Genomic DNA, 17,684 nt, shown 5'->3' on the forward strand with positions numbered 1-17,684 from the left:
CTTAAACTTCACTATTCCACCTCCGCGCTCCTCTCTGCTGGTCTCACCGACATTTCAGCACCCGTTCTGGGATACACAGTGTCGGCCCGCCCTGCCTGACCGCGGGACCACGGGTGGCAGCTCCGGGCACTTCCACTTTAACCAAAAAGGAGTGCTCACGATAACCAGATGAGCAGATAACGTCAACTAGGGAAAATAAAATGAAAACACCACAGTTGTAGCCTGTTAGCATAACATGAGCTAAACCGCTAAACTAGCTAACAGCTAACGAAAGATAGCGTTAGTTGGTGGGGACATGTGCTAAGCTATATACACCCAGTCGTGCCTCGCCACTCACCAGGACCCTCTTTTAACGGTCACAGAAGAAACAACAAAGCTATTTTCTGCCAGTTTATTCCAGTTAGCTTACCTGAAACCAACTGCGATGAGATGCTGCGTGCTGCGAGCTCAGTTCCGAACAAACATCGCGGAGATGAAATCCCGCCTCTGTGGCAACTTCCGTATGTGGGCAGACATTATACGGCACTGGGCCGACCCAAAGCCGACGTAACAGAGACGTTTGATGAGCTGGGACAAAAGAGTATTAAATTTAAAGATATCCGCCCATGCGGCCGACGCTTGTCAGACGTTATAAATTCAGGGCCGATGTGTCGTCCTCAGGCCGACGTCGGCCAGATGTATGTGTGCTATCTGGGAACTTTAGGAAGGAGCAGATGTTTACCGTTAGCTAGCTCGAGCAAGATTTAACAGTATGCTAACGTAGCAAGGCAAGCTAATTGCTAATGTGCTTGGTGAAAAGTTGAACAATCAACGCTTTGAGACGGCTGTCAGAGATGACAGAGGTATGATCACATTAAACTGTCTGAGGTGTAACAGGTGATGTGTTCCACAAGTTTTGTTTCCAAATGACTTTAGAAAAGATTACCATACCATTAGGTACCAATGCCATCGAAAAATGCAGGTTATGCAACAAGTAGTTCCGAATGTGCTCGATTCAGCAAAACAGCACACCTGGATCACCAGAGCAGATAGGCTACAATGCAGCAGCATGAACATGTAAACATGTAGACAGTGATATTCAATATGCTCCGCCCACAGTCTCTCATCCACAGACACTAACGTTATGTCTGACACAAGGACAACACGCTAGTTCAGCTGATAGTGAATTGTTACTAATAAGCTCAAATGACAGCTGTCTGTATGTAGACTAACTTAGTTTGACACTTATCTTAAAATACTTTTAAACTGAGCTGCTGGCTGAGACAAACAGCCCCAACTCTCTACACCACCATGTAACCAGCCAATAAGCTGGCGGGGCCAAATACAGGGCACACAGCGAATCATCTACGCCATGAGCCTGATTTGAATACATTTTCCGGAACTTTGAGGTGCGGTGGAAACACAAACCACACAGATTACCAGGAATTCTTTTACCCAGGTAAATAAATTCCTGGGAATAAAAGTTCCTGGAAATGTTGGTGGAAAAAGGGGCTATTGATGGTTTTGTTTATTTGGATCCATACGGCCGACTCAGTTTGATAAACAGTTGGAAGAAGATGAGGCTGCGGCTGTTGCTTTGGTTCATATTGGACACACACATGCTCCATATGTGTTCATGTATATGGGTTAAGATTTATTGAAAAACTCTTCACAATCCTGTGAATATTATGTAGTCTAATATATAAACATAACCACACCAGAAGTCAACGTTCATTAAACTAATAATATCTGAAACATTTTTTGTTCTTTATTTCAAATGACCTGAAAGACTGATGAGCAAAACGACACCTAAAAATAGGTTTTTAGGATATCTTAAAAACAAATGATCTGACAAATGCTCACGATGTTTCTGCAGCTGTTATATAAATATTTATAGAATAATTAACCTCAGTAGAACAATTTCAGAACTTTACCTTAACCACTGCATTTGCAAAAGTTCTCCAATATACTTATAAAGGCACGACAGAGTGTGCTTTAACGTCATTTCAGTGATGCGTACAAACCTCAGCCCTGACCACATCACTGTTGTGCTACAAATGACATCAAAACACAGCTTCTGGTGTAATATTGCTTAGTTATGGTTCAGTGCAGGAAGCCATGCCCATAATTCACGCAAGGTATCGTGGGGGCTAGGAATTAGGTGGATAGACCAACATGCATAGCTGGTCAGATATATTCTCAGCAGTTAACCGATCAACGGCTGACCATTGACATCTCTAAAATATTTTGGTTTATGATTAAATACCTGCAAAACTAATGACATTCACATCAGCCTCAGCTGGACTCTGTATAGACCCTTTTAAGGCCGATATCACGATGACATCATGTTATCAGCTGGAGGTGCAGCTGCCTCTCCCTCACAGGGCTGTAGGCTCCATAGGAGTGTTAAAATGTGTTTGTCTTGTTGTGTTATTGGGAGCCAGAATAGAAGGAGTCATGGCTCAAAACCAGTCGCCACTGCCCGTCAACAAAAACAAAGACAACTATGGTTAAATGTGATAAGACCAAAGGACTGGACGGAGGCCGTCATCAAAAATGCTCACATGTGCAGCGCACACTTCATATCAGGTTAGGGAAAAAGTATTTCCTGTTGTAGGGATGAATAACGTTATGTGTATTAAGGGTTATCATGTCCACCTCATCAGAAACTGGGGAGGGATTAAGAGGAATATTGGATTTCTCTGGAACGCTAACTTTTTAGTTAACTTAACGTTAGCTTCATAAGCAAAACAAAACAGAGGAAACTGTTCAAGTGTCCAACCGAGCGGCACGTTCAGACAGTGCTCTGAATGTACAAACTGTCCAGTTTGTGCCAGAGTGTGAATTAATTTTTCTGAATGCAGGACTCCTATCGTCTTCCTCCATTGTCTAAAACAAGTCAACAGAACTTGCTAGCTAGCGCTAGCTAATGTCTGTGGAGAATTTATTTGCCTCCAGCTAAGCCCCACTCACCAAAAAATGTCATACTGTTTGCTAACAGTTAAAGGGTCTATTTGCTGCGAATTAGCTAATGTTAGCATGCCAACACGCTAAACTAAGAGAGTGAGCGTCAGCTTGTTAGCATACATTCGTTATTGTGAGCAAGTCATCGTACAAACAGTTTATTAGACAGCGAAGACAGCACAGGTCCAATGAGATGATTCTTTATTTTTCAAACACCAATTTGAATTTTATTACTTCTTATTAAGACGACAGACACCAGCAGGGCTTGAAATTAACGCACAGTAACCATGGTGAATGTGGGTACAAACTTGTTTACATTTGGGGGTGTTAGTGAGATTGTAAATATCACAGAACCCTACTGAATTGGACTTAAGCCAAAATCCTCTGAATTCTTTTAAATTTTACCTGTGATTTTTGGTTTATTTGAAATTTTGACTGCAGAGAATTCAGAGTGGCTGGTCATTTTAGAAATCAGTAGCCATTTTTGATCCATAAAGTTAATTTCAAGCCCATCCATTAGAGTGAAAGAAAAAAAAAAGAGCAATAACTTAAGTCCTTCAGCAGGCTACATCACAGCATGTAACTCAGGATACCTATATAATAAACTATTTATATATATATTTATAAACACATAACACTTCCACCAACAATAATTATAATAGTTATTACTACAACAATAGTAATGAGTGTAATTATAATGATAATATATATTTAATTGTCTTTAATCACATATCTTTGATTCTGGTTTGTTGCTGATGGTTCGGCTGCTTCTCCATGTTTTAGAAAGAAATAAAGAACAGATCATTGACACCATGTCCCAGTTTGATATGATGTAGTCATGTGTGAGTATTAATTCTGCAGTTACTAAGCGATAAACATGACAGACTGCCAATTTTAAATTTAAAAGCCAAAGCGAGTTAATATTATAATCATAAGTAAGTGACCCCAGAATGGAGCCCTGTGGGACTCCATGTTTACCGCTGTGGTTTGTTTTTGTCTTTTTATTACTTTTTAATGCTACTACCAAAATTTACTCCAATGTATTTAGTCATTACTGTTTTTGTAGTGAACAATCTGGAGCACCACAATTTATTTTAATTTTGTTTTAGTGTTGCCTAGTGACAGAACAGTGTCCAACAGCACCACACCCCAAAATTTGATTTTAGTCCCCAACAAAGTTCTTTTAAACTACACTTTATTTAGTCAGTTTCTGACTGTTATCAGTTCAAATTAGTTGTTGTGTAAAGTTGGGACACGATGATAGAGAGATTCATACAATGAGGCCAAACCCTTCTTCCCATTTAAGCGACAGGACTGGTTCTGTAAAAGACACACAGACAGACGAGATTAGAACAGTATCAAGTCTAAAACTTATTCCAACAGGACATGAGTGTCACTCAGGAGCCACCTGAGCCACTAAATAAAGAACATAATGTAACTGCAATTAATAAAAGGAGGATGCAATAAAAAGTGATGCACATAAAAATAAGACCAATAAACAGGCAATATATTGACAACAATACACATGAAGTCAAATGTTAACTGAAAACCACATTGTTCGTCATAAGTTGCACAGCTATGGGCAGAAAAATCCTCTTAATTAACACATATATTTTAAAAGGCTACGCTGTTTACGTGCACTGTTGTATCAATAGAAAGCAATCACTGCAAAGTCTTGACATCTCGGCACATTTTTTTCCCCATATGAATATGTCTTTCTGACTGAGGCGAGAATCATTTCTTTGTGTTGAGTTTTTTTTCCATCTTGACAAATCCTTTTGGTTTGAAAATATACTTTATAAATCTGTAAAATACAAGATTTTACACTTTGTCAGGGATAGAACAATACCTTATTTTTCTAATCTGTCCACCAGCTGTCAATCATTAGCCCCATATGAGCAGGGGAAATCTCTGCTTGTTGCTACTCTAATTTATACTATGTAAATTGCCATAGGCTTGTGCTAATTTAACATTAGCATGTTTAGTATAAGACAAATGTTTTGTCAGTGAACCTTGTGAGTTGTAATGGAGCCAAATTTTGTAATGTTACCTTTGTTAAATGTTGCTGTTGTCCCTGGCTTCATATGAGTAGAGGAAAAGTGTGCTAGCCGCTTGGCTAATTTATACAATGTAAAATGCCATAGGCCTGTGCTAATAACATTAGCATGTTGTATTTGTGGGAAAGTGTGTCCAGATAAAGACAAGTGTTTGTCTGTGAATGCTGCGAGTTATAGTGAAGTTGATTTGTGTACTTGTGTTAGAAATTGTCGCTATAAAGCCATGTTTAATGTGTGTTTTGAATCATGCTTATCCATGCTTTTGTTTCTAGCTGTTTGGATTACTGCAACGCACTGTATGTGGGGCTAAACCAGGCCTCCCTAGCGCGTTTGCAGCTTGTTCAAAACGCGGCAGCACGTCTCCCAACAGGTACCTACAAGCGTGAGCACATTACACCCATCCTGGCCTCCCTCCATTGGCTTCCGATCAATTTTAGAATTGATTTTAAGATTTTGTTGTTTGTTTTTAAAGCGCTGAATGGGCGAGCTCCCCAATACATCGTTGACCTCCTAAAAGTGTACATCCCCTCAAGGTCACTGAGGTCGGCCGATCAGCTGCGGCTTGTGGTCCCAAAAAGCCGTTTGAAAATGAGAGGTGACCGCGCCTTCTTGGTAGATTCAGATTCAGATTTTCTTTATTGTCATTGCAACAAGTGCAACGAAAGGTAAGGTGCAGGCCATTCAGTGCAAAAAAACAAAGCAAATATATAAAAACTTTGTAAAAATAAAAACACAAAAAGACAGGATAAATTACAATAAATAGGCACAGTCTAAAAAGCACAGATTGAAAAGGGTATGTACATAAGGTGCAGAGAGGCTGTAGTGTGTATATATACAGTGGATATAGAGGTAGTGTCAGTTGTATCAGTATATTGCACATATTACAGACAAGAGTTATTTAGGGCTCTTACAGCAGCTGGAAAAAAAGCTGTTTTTCAGTCTGTTTGTCCTGGTTTTGATGGCCCTGTACCGTCTGCCCGATGGCAGTAGCTCAAACAGGAAGTGGCCCGGGTGGTAGGAGTCCTTCAGGATGGTGTTGGCTCTCCTGAGGCAGTAAGAGCCATGAAGGTCCTCCAGTGTGGGCAGAGGGCACCCAATGACCTTCTCAGCCATTTTGGTGACCCTCTGGAGTTCTTTCCTGTTTGCCACTGAGCAGCTGGCAAACCACGTACAGAGGCAGTATGTGAGGATGCTCTCCATGGTGGAACGGTAGAAAGACACAAGCAGTTTCTGCTGCCCCTAGGCTATGGAATGACCTGCCTGCCCATGTTAAAATGGCCCCCACTGTAGAATCTTTTAAGTCCCGCCTCAAGACCCACTTGTTTTCCTTGGCTTTTGATTCTGGTTGACGAGTAGACCAACCTGTCTCTGTGTCATTTTATCCCTTGAGCTTGCTGTACTGTCTGTCTCGCTTCTGTATCTATGACCTGTATATTTCATATGAGTATTTCTGTATAGTCCTATGTGGATATTCTGTATATTTTTATGTGGATTTCTGTATATTTCTGTATGTGTATTTTTGTGCAGCACTTTGGTAACTTTGTGTTTTTGAAATGTGCTATATAAATAAAGTGGACTGGACTGGACTGGACAACTAAACCCCCAGAAAACTTCCTAGAAACCCCGCTGCTGACTAATGTTTTGAAGGCGTAACTGCAGAGTGACACAGGCACACCACCGCACAAGTATAAATGCTCACAATGGCATAGGTCATGTGCGTAGGCTACAGTGTAGGGTCTGCCGCACAAGTATAAATCCTGTTTTATCCTGTTTAATGTTACTCAATGCCTGAGTTGACAACGTGAATCCATCAGCACACCTTAAATTTCACTGTGACAACTTTGACCATTCCATTAGTTTTTATTGTCTCTCTTGGATGACAGACACTTTTAGTAATGAGTGGATCTTCACACGTTTATATCTATTAATTTGGACCGGATTATGTGAACTGCATATATTCTAATCCTCACTGGGGGAAAAAAAGAAAGTGTTGCAGAGCATCGTTCCTGTGGGCTACAGCAACACTAAACCCCTGAGCTTGCCTGAGAAGGACTAAATGCACAAAGCTGCTATTTTTAAATATCCCATGGAGAGAGACTCTCACTGCAGGGCTCTTTAGGACCTTTGGGCATAGACTTCACAGGCAGTGGCTTCACCGGCTCTTAAGGAACTTTGGCTCTTTAGGAACCAGCAGGAGCTAGTAACTTATGGCATCTGAAGGGTTACTGTTGGTTCCAAAGGTACTATACAGAAAGTGTTTGTGGAAACGGAACTATTGAGACACATTAGAAAATGAAAACTATCTTACCCCTTAGACACACTGGTAACCAACAGACAGGTATTTCTTGGTGAGTGGACAGGGGTCTCCCGCCAGTGCATTGGATGCCTTGATATCACATTCGGACTTCTTGTTACAGCTAGAAGAGTGGGATGGAAAGAGAAAAACTTGCGATCAATCTGATACATTTTTCTTGTTATTTTTGTTACCTGTCTGTCTACACGTGGTCTTACCTTTTGGTCACAGTGTTGGTGATATCTTTTCTGCAGGTCAAGCTTTGTAGGTTTCCCTCCAGCTGTTTTGCTGCGCAAACACCTCCACTTTGTCGACCATACATGGCGGACCGCAGCTGGATTGTTGTCCCCTTAGCTGCAGAGAGACAGAGTGAAATCATGAGCAACAATGAGACACATTCATGTACACCATGGCACACAACTGGCAGTGTGTGCAGGAGCTAGTAACTTACGGCATCTTAACTTCCCGCTCCGTCCCTCACAGATCACCAGTGACTTGCAGCAAGATTGTCCTTTGCAGCAGCAACACTTCCCTTTGCAGTTTTGCTTGCCTTTGCAACAGCGTTTACCTTTGCAACAACATTTGCCAATGCCAGAGTGTTTGCCACGATGTGTAGGTTTTTTGGGACTGCCGGGATGTTTGGGCATTTTAGGACGTTTAGGACGTTTAGGCCTTTTAGGACGTTTAGGCCTTTTAGGATGTTTGGGCCTTTTAGGACGTTTAGGCCTTTTAGGACGTTTAGGCCTTTTAGGATCTTTAGGCTCTTTAGGATCTTTAGGCTCTTTAGGATGTTTGGGCATTTTAGGACGTTGAGGCCTTTTAGGATGTTTAGGCCTTTTAGGATCTTTAGGCTCTTTAGAATCTTTAGGCTCTTTAGGATGTTTAGGCATAGGCTTCATGGGCTCTTTAGGATCTTTAGGCTCTTTAGGATGTTTAGGCTGTATAGGCACTATAGGTCCACTAGGCTTTTTAGGTATGCTGGGAAGTTTGCTGGGAGATTTAGATTCTGTAGGTACTTGAGGTTTTGAGGGAGTTACAGGTGGTTCAGGTACTACAGGTGGTGAGGGAGGTGGAGGTGGCGCAGGTACTAGAGGTGGTGCGGGTGGTGGAGCTGGCGGAGGTACTACAGGTGGTGCGGGAGGTGGAGGTGGCGGTGGTGGTGGCACTACAGGTGGTGCAGGAGGTGGAGGTGGCATCACAGGTGGTGCAGGAGGTGGAGGTGGAGGTGGTGGTGGCACTACAGGTGGTGCAGGAGGTGGAGGTGGCGGTGGCACTACAGGTGGTGCGGGAGGTGGAGGTGGCGGAGGAACTACAGGTGGTTCGGGAGGTGCAGGTGGCAGAGGTACTACAGGTGGCAGAGGTACTATAGGTGGTACAGGAGGTGCAGGTGGCAGAGGTACTACAGGTGGTGCGGGAGGTGCAGGTGGCAGAGGTACTATAGGTGGTGCAGGAGGTGCAGGTGGCAGAGGTACTACAGGTGGCAGAGGTACTATAGGTGGTGCAGGAGGTGCAGGTGGCAGAGGTACTACAGGTGGCAGAGGTACTACAGGTGGTGCGGGAGGTGCAGGTGGCAGAGGTACTACAGGTGGCAGAGGTACTATAGGTGGTGCAGGAGGTGCAGGTGGCAGAGGTACTACAGGTGGCAGAGGTTCAACAGGTGGTGCAGGAGGTGCAGGTGGCAGAGGTACTACAGGTGGCAGAGGTTCAACAGGTGGTGCAGGAGGTCCAGGTGGCAGAGGTTCTACAGGTGGTGCAGGAGGTCCAGGTGGCAGAGGTTCTACAGGTGGTGCGGGAAGTCCAGGCCACAGAGGTCCTAAAGGTGAGGGACCAGGTGGCAGAGGATATTCAAGCTGTGATATGTGTATGTGAAGACTTTCGGGGTGTGGAGGTGGTGCAGGTATTTGGGTTTGTCCAGGATGTGGCGATGCTTTGAAATGTGACAGGATTGCAGATAAGAGGTTTATGGCTGTTCTTGAAGGACATCCATGTGGTGGGGGTGGATACAGTTGTCTTGGAGAGAAGGGATATACCCCGCGGGGATACTGTGCTTTTTTTAAACTGAAAAGGAAGACAGAGGAATAATTGATTATTCATTTGATCATGCAGCAGTTTATTGGTCATGTTCGGATCTATTGTTCACTAGTCAGTGCCATATTCAAGCTGCATCACATTATTTAAGTGCAGTACTGTAGACAACTGGACTTGCTTGAGGTTCTTGAAGACGTTTCACCTCTCATTTAAGAGGCTTCTTCAGCTCAAACCGACTGGTTATGAGTCACAGACTTTAAACCCTGTGCAGGTGTGAACCCTTGCAGAGGGTGGCAGTAGCTCAGTCCATAGGGACTTGGGTTGGGAATCGGAGGGTCGCCTGTTCGAGTCCCTGTCCGGACCAAAAATGTGGAGTGTGGACTGGTGGCTGGAGAGGTGCCAGTTCACCTCTTGGGCACTGCTGAGGTGCCCCTGAGCAAGAACCCCCAAACCCCCCAACTGCTCGGAGTGCCTGTCATGGGCAGCCCACTCTGACATCTCACCACTTAGTGCATGTATAGGTTCAGTTTGTGCATGTGTGTGTGTTCAGACCTGTGTGTAATTGACAACAGAGTGTAAAATTGAATTTCCCCTCGGGGATTAATAAAGTATATATATATAAAAAAAAAGAGTCATTGAGGTCACGTGTGAGCTCTAAGTTTCGGAGTCATTAGGGTCACCTGTGAGTTATTGACCAGTCAGCCATCATGAGGGTCATTAGGGTTAGATGGGTCCAGGTATGAATGGGTACTAAGCTCTTTCGGGAGGGAACTCAGGACTGCATCATAGGTGGGTGGTAAGTGGTGTCGTAGGCCACCTCCTCTGTTTAATGATGGTCATACCAGTTTGACGTTGATGGCTTCTTTCATGCCTCTTTCAAGCCATCTGTCATCTTTGGTCAAGATCTGAACATTGCTGTCCTCGAAGGAATGTCCCTTTTCCTTTAGATGTAAATGGAAAGCTAAGTCTCGACCTGAGGAGCTGGCTCTCCTGTGTAGTGCCATGCGCTTGTGGAGTGGTTGTTTTGTTCCCTAATGACAAAACTATGAAACTCAGAGCTTATGCATGACCCTAACGACTCTGAAACTCTGACCTCAGCTAGTTCCTGCCATGTTGAGGCAGAGGGTGCTGTGTGTAGCTCTGGTTGAGGGTGAGAGGCTGTCAGCAGATAAACAGAGATCTGTGTGGGTACATGAGACCCTTAAAAAAAAGAGGCTGGATCATGGGGAGTACCACCAGTTGGTCCAGGAGCTTCTCCTCCATCATGGACGTTATCAGGCATATTTTAGGATGACTCGGGGGCAGTTTGACAACCTGCTGTCTATCGTCAGGCCGTATAGCTCTGGGTATCCGGCAACCACTACCACCAGTTTCTCCTCCATTGTTTACCAACAACAACTGTTTGTTTGTTTACAACTGTAAAATTGTTGTTGTGACCACCACAGAAGGATCATCCAGCTGGACAATGGGAAAAAAGCAGAGATGATGTGAGGCGCTTTTCTGCTCTGAGGTGAAGTTTTTTCAACTCAAGGAGTTCAGAGCGCTCCAACAAAAGAGCCAGGCGCCTAGAGCGCAGAAACACGAGGCACATGGCGCAAAAACAGCGAGCAAAAAGCTTCATTCTCATTAAAAACTATTACAAAAAGTCACTTCCAGTCGCTGAAAATGTAAAAAGTTATTGCAATTAATTTAAGTTTCTTTTTGCTGCATGTGGATGCAACAGCAAGTAACAATACTCATTTAGTCTAAATGTGTCTATTCCTGTGTTGTGTCAGCTGAGATCAATGCCATAATATTAAATACCAGCGTGGAATTCTCAAGGTAATCAGCATGTGACATAAAAAGTTGACAGAAATAAGTCAGTCAAACAGAGACACTCTGTGGAGATAATGAGGAAAACAAGCTAACTGTTGACACATGATCTAACAGCTGCACCAGATCTATAATTATTACAGAAAGACAGAAAATGTGCAGGTGATAAAGTTAGAGAAATACTGAAAACGAGTCTGGAAATATCTTCTGACCTCTCGTCACTGTCACTGCCACTGTCACTGTCACTGCCACTGTTGCTGTCACTGTCACTGTCATCCCCTCCTCCTTTTCCATCTTTGCCTCCTTCGCATTTTCGTGCTTGTGCTTCTTCTGATGACACACAGCAAAAAGCAACAGTTACAAGTAGGAACAGCTACATTCATTAAAATCTGAAGTACACAAGCTCCCAAAGTTTGTATCGATGACCAAGCAAACATCCATGTGGACAAAAAAGTAGAGTGTACACAGACAAAACACAGTGAAAATGTAGCAGTGAGGAAAAACATGCATAATGTTCGAGGAGATGACAGTCGTCTTCACATTTCTTCTTACTATGGTCATACTTTATCACAGACTTTATTTTGACAGGTATTTGCAAAAAGAATTATCTGTTGTTGTTAGATAGGGTGATGAATTTTATAACTGCGATAGCACAAACCTCAGTGTCTGTAGAGCAACCACACCTCACCTGACAATATTTTGCTCTTTCTGTGTGTCAGACTTGAAATGCATTTGTGACGGGGTTGATTTGAGCCAAAACAGGTTGTTAAGTTGCTCTTGAATGATCTACCTCATGGGCACCTGTGTTTTTTTTAAGAGTCCTCGTAATGTAACATACTGCACATGTCCCCACAGTGTAGGTTAAGTAGGTAGAAACACACGTGACATATTAAATTCTTACCTGATGCTATGAGTCCAATGGCCAGCACTAAAACACACACACACAAACAGTTAAATTCAGACATTTAACACACTCCAATAACACTTACAACACGAGTACAGCATTCCTGTCACTGCACATACAGATCAATACACAAAGATATTGATTAAAAATAGAAAAGAGCGTGGAATATCACTTTAATATCTGGAAATGTATGAAATTTATTGTTCTCTGGTCCTAGTTTTAGTGCAACCTTATATTAATCTTGAAAAAAAATTAGCAATTCAGCAATTATTCCATCAGTTGATTAGCCGACTGATGGAAAATTGACAGTCACTGGTTTCAGCTTTTCTAACATTAGGACTACACAAGGACACTGGGACAGTTTGACTGATGTAATATTTAATCAAATCAAGAAAATGATTGGTAGATGAATTGATATTGAAAAAAAACAAAAAAACACTGACAGCCCCTAAAAGGAAAAAAAACAAGACAAAATCTATTTCCATTTTTATTTTCATGAAGTCAAAAAGTCCCTGTCAAGGACAAAGTAGTCTAAACTTCAGATTAAATCGAGATGCATGGACCAAATGTCCTCAGAACAGTTCAAGAAATAATTCTGGCTCTAGATTGTCTCATCTTTTTTTAGAGAGCGTTAACATTAAAAACATTTATTTTTTAAATGGAGTTCTGAATGTTAATTTCTCAACACAAATACCTGGTTTTAATATTTAACTCTGGGTATAATTTCTCTGTAGATATGGCGTATTGATGGTGCAAAGATCAGACTACTCACAGGCCAGCAGGCTGAACTTGAGTGAAACCATGTGGGCGGGTCTGCAGTCGGCTCTGCAGGCAGCTCACCACGGCACTCGGCTTGTTGTAACCATAAACTTTCAGCTCCAAGGATCCAGAAGAAAGTGACAATTCCTTTGAATCAACCTAATCATTTATACGCTGTGAACTGTCAGTGACTCACACTGTTTGATTAAGAACACACCTCACAGGTGGAACATCTGAGATCAAACACTCGGATCTTATTTTAATAATTGAGACTCCCGGGGTGTTGGAGCAGGGACAGCGGATTAATCATTGGTTCTAATGAATTAATGCCTCGAGATATTCACTTTAAAAACATCACACACACCTAAGAACAGCGTTTACTGACCCAATACTTGGTCAAAACACCAACTTAAACTTCCTAAATGCTTCACTGTCTCTTGTGTCTTTAAATTGATGAAAAAAAAAAAAAAAAATCTTGCCCATGACATGAAATTTTCAAACCCAAGACCCAAGATGTCAACTGCATCACACGCACAGTTCTCCCATATTCAGCCTGATATATCTGAAATCTGTGAAAAATGTCCACTAGAATGTAAGATACAGCTAAAACTTAAAGATGGCGGCGTGCATAGACGCAGCGGTTCATTGCTCTCTCTTTTGGTGCTTCATATGGCTGTTTCTGTACGTGTGTTGTTACTCTTTCTGACAACATGCTGTTTTGCGAACATCTACAGCCGGTACGATCTCCTAAATGTTTTCATAAGCTCTTTTGTTTTTTACTTTTATTTGAACTGAGGAGGTTACATTCAATTTTGTTGCACATGTACGGCAATAAAGATATTCTATGCTATTCTGTGAACTTGACACTGATCTTCGAACTGATATCAAAGTTCACTTCAATTCTTTTTACATCGCAGAGTTTCAGTCAACATGTGTTGTAAGTGGGAGTAATCACAGACTTACAGTCCCCTCCAACAATGACTAAAATGTGACTAAAACTAATAAACATTTTCATCTCAAGACTCAGACTAAATTTAAAATAGCTGTCAAAATTAACACTGATAGACTGCGTTTCATTTCAGACCGCAGCACATGACGAGGAAATTCATCAGCAGCACAACTGAAACAGCTTTAGATTTTCAATGTCACTAATACGTTGTCAACATGTAGCATTTAAGGAGGTTGACTGTTAAAGTATTATGAGACAAGAATTAGGAAGCTAACCTTGTCCGCCATCCTTCCGTCACTAGGACACTACTTCACTGGCAGGAGAGTGGACTGCAGCTCAGACCTTATCTGCTGTAGCAACTCAAATTCAGTCACCGTAAACCACGGTGCCGGAATTCACAGCGAGCTGGTGGCCAGCGGCAGCACTGGGTATAACCTGTGTAACAGCAGCAACAGAAAGTTTGCTGATCCAGTGGTGAATTAGGGTGGCCAACAGGGCTGTCCGGTGTCAGACCCCCGTGCTTGGTGTTGCTCGGGCTGAATTTGAGTTGCTACAACACACTAAGTGAAGGTCCGTCTCTGCTGCCGCCGCAAAATGCAAATAACGCAACTGTGTTGTGGTGGATATTGGTCGTTTATTGATGTTAGCTGACTCCATTTCCTAGCTAACGTTAGCTACTGTTGTACACTGTAGGGCTGTAGCAAACCTGAAGAGAGGCAAGACACTCAGGAACATGCGTAACGTCACATCCTTTGGAGTTCCTCAAAAAATTCAGCCTGAGTCTGTTACACAGGCGTCAGTCCACAGGCTGTAACAGGCAACCCAGGAATTGGGGGAAGGTCTCGGCTTTTAAGTTACAATCTTTTCACCCACTGACAATAAAAAATAGTTGACACAAGTAAAAGCTACCCAGAGAACATTTAAATACAGTCCCCTCAATACTACCGGAACTCAAGGCCATTTCCTTTGTTTTTTGTTGTACACTGAAGACATCTGGGTTTCAGATCAAAAGATAAACATGAAGCAAGAGTTCAGAAAATCAGTGTGTGAATGTCAGTATGTAAAAACCTCCACAACCAACTTCACCCATCATCAGAAAACCTACAAAGAAAGGAACATGAATGTGTCTTTTTAGCTAATTTATTATCTTATCAGGTCATCGAACATTAGCTTTAATTTCATGACTTGACTTGATTCTCACCACAGTAACTTGAGGTTTGCTTGTGACTGGCCTGTGTGACCTTATCTCACCTCTGAATATTTACCTCTGAAGGCGGATTTATACTTGTGCGTCAGCTCTATGCAGAGTTTACACCGTACCCTACGCATGTGGCCTGCGCCATTTGAGCATTGATACTTGTGCGGTGGTGTGTCTGTGTCACTCTGCAGTTACGCCTCCAAAACACTAGTTGGTGTCTGGGTTTTTGTGAAGTGCTGTAAAGTTTAGTTGATTCAAAACATACATTAAACACACATTAAACATGGCTTAATAGAGACCATTTCAAACACAAGTACACAAATCAGCTTCACTATAACTCGCAGCATTCACAGACAAACACTTGTCTTTATCTGGACACATTTTCCCCACAAATACAACATGCTAACGTTATTAGCACAAGCCTATGGCATTTTACATTGTAGAAATTAGCATAGCGGCTAGCGATCTTCTCCTCTTCTCATATAAAACCAGGGACAACAACAAAATTTAGCAAAGGTAACGTTACAACATTTGGCTCCAATACAGCTCACAAGGTTCACCGACAAAACAACTGTCTTATACTAAACACGTTTTCCAAACATATATAACATGCTAACGTTATTAGCACAAGCCTATGGCATTTTACATTGTATAAATTAGCCAAGCAGCTAGTGAACTTTTTCTTTTCTCATATCCAGGGACAACAACAAAATTTAACAAAGGTAATGGTACAACATTTGGCTCCATTACAGCTCACAAGGTTCACCAACAAAACAACTGTCTTATACTAAACACGTTTTCCAAACATATACAACATGCTAACATTATTAGCACAAGCCTATGGCATTTTACATTGTATAAATTAACCAACTAGCAACTAGCAGAGATTTCCTCTGCTCAAATGAAGCCAGGATAAATCACACACAGGACTTAAAATACTATTTTTGTGGAGGCTTTATTGTCTTCACAATTTATTGTTTCTTATCTGTGAAATTAAAGGCTCTCTAAGTCTTCCTAAGCTTGAAAAGTTTTTGTCACATACAGCAAACATCTCCTCACGGTCCGCTAGCTACATGTCCTCTGAATATACTGTGAAAAAGTCCGGTCTCTGTAGGCAGCTCAGGCTCCGCACATGCTCTGCACAACAAAAACACTTCACTTCTGTTTACGTTCAATAATGTTATCAAACACAACGGAGCTAGCTCGCCTTTTAGCCTCATTGTAGCCTGTAGCTCTAACTGCCTCTCTGGGCATCGCGTTCATGTGTGCGTGCTTGTGCGAGACCGTGAGACATGGGCACCGCGTTCATGTGCGTGTGCTTGCTTTCGCTGGTCTCACGCTGGCTGGTTGGTGCAGCCTGGACCCAAATGTATTTGCGGAGCCTGGGCTGCCTACAGAGACTGGACTTTTTCACAGCATATTCTGAGGACATGTAGCTAGCGGATCGTGAGGAGATGTTTGCTGTATGTGACAAAAAGTTTTCAAGCTTAGGAAGACTTAGAGAGCCTTTAAGTAAATCAAAGCTTTGTTTCCACTGAGGTTTCAGCTTACAGAAACAGACAGGAGGTCTGTGTCGCCACGACATGTAGTTACATTTTTGGGGAGGTGACAAAACACAAGTCCCCATAATGTAAATCGTTAAATTTTGAGATGAAGATTCAGGTTAAGGTTAAGTGTGTTTGTATGTGTGTTGTAGCAGCGCCCTCCCCTCCAGCTTCTCTAAACACGGAGGTGAACACACACCTCGGGCAGTGATTGTCTTAAACTAATATGTGACTATCATAGTGTGGGTGGTGTTTGTGTTGCCCTGCAGACAGTGTGTAGTGACAGTCCAGTCAGTCTAACTCATAAAAAGGGCCCAACCCAGGAGAAACTGCAATGTGTCATAGTTTTGATTGATCCCAATACCCCGCTTCATCATGTATTACAAATATACTGTCGTGGATTTAGTGGACTGTTTTTTTTTCAAGGTCAGAAGCAAAGTTTTAAGGCTCTACAGTGACATGGTCTGGGCAAAATAGTGTTAAGTGTTAATCCATCTTTACGGAAGTTCTGTAGGCCGATCTTTTCTAATAAACACTTTTTTCAGAAGATAGTCTGATGTATTACACTGAATTTGGGGCTCTGATACTGAACATCCAATTTTTTGCCAAATGTTTCACTTACAGTTTCTGCCATGCTGCTCCTAGGGGCGTCTAAACTGGGTATAAATGTTTCCTCATAGACTCATGTTTAGTATCTATTATGCCATCATTCATTGTAAGTTCGACATCTATGTTGCGATCGTAGCCCAGGGGCATGGGTGCAGATCCCGGGGGGGGGGGGGGGGGACATGTCCCCCCCAAATTCTGAAAAACACAAATTGCCCCCGCCCCAATTCTAAATAGCTTAAATGATTGAAATTGAATAAATGTATACAGTAGTCCCATATACTGGGAGAAAGGGAAGATGATGAGGAGAAATGGGAATCCGTGAGAGGCGAGAGATGAGAACGTGAGTGGACGTAACATGCCTGAGACCCTGAAACTAGAAGTAGCATTAACTAACAGCGAAGCAGTGAAAAGGAGGGTGATGGCTGGTTCCATGTACTACTGGCTGTTTAAGAGAAATAAACAGTAAAGGTAAGCATATGATTCTCTTTGTAGTGCTTTTTGAATGATTGGTGATGGTGATGAGCCTCTACGAAATCGTGAAATATGCTGGCAATCTTAAGCGCTCTGTGGGCATGATTTGCATGCGTG

General features: G+C 42.4%; 1 protein-coding gene across 1 annotated transcript; it reads right to left on the bottom strand.

The window, feature by feature from the left end:
- Positions 1-3,127: 3,127 nt before the first annotated feature.
- On the bottom strand, positions 3,128-12,947 carry LOC117269436 (uncharacterized). Its single transcript, XM_033646450.2, has 7 exons — positions 12,810-12,947; positions 12,035-12,061; positions 11,346-11,463; positions 7,745-9,351; positions 7,512-7,647; positions 7,309-7,417; positions 3,128-4,263 (listed from the first exon to the last, which is right to left on the bottom strand). Exons 1-6 carry the CDS (start codon positions 12,838-12,840, stop codon positions 7,312-7,314), a joined length of 2,025 nt encoding a protein of 674 aa, XP_033502341.2. The 5' UTR covers positions 12,841-12,947; the 3' UTR covers positions 3,128-4,263; positions 7,309-7,311.
- Positions 12,948-17,684: the final 4,737 nt, after the last annotated feature.

The sequence above is a fragment of the Epinephelus lanceolatus genome, chromosome 11 (genome assembly GCF_041903045.1).
Source record: "Epinephelus lanceolatus isolate andai-2023 chromosome 11, ASM4190304v1, whole genome shotgun sequence".
Lineage (NCBI taxonomy): Eukaryota > Metazoa > Chordata > Actinopteri > Perciformes > Serranidae > Epinephelus > Epinephelus lanceolatus.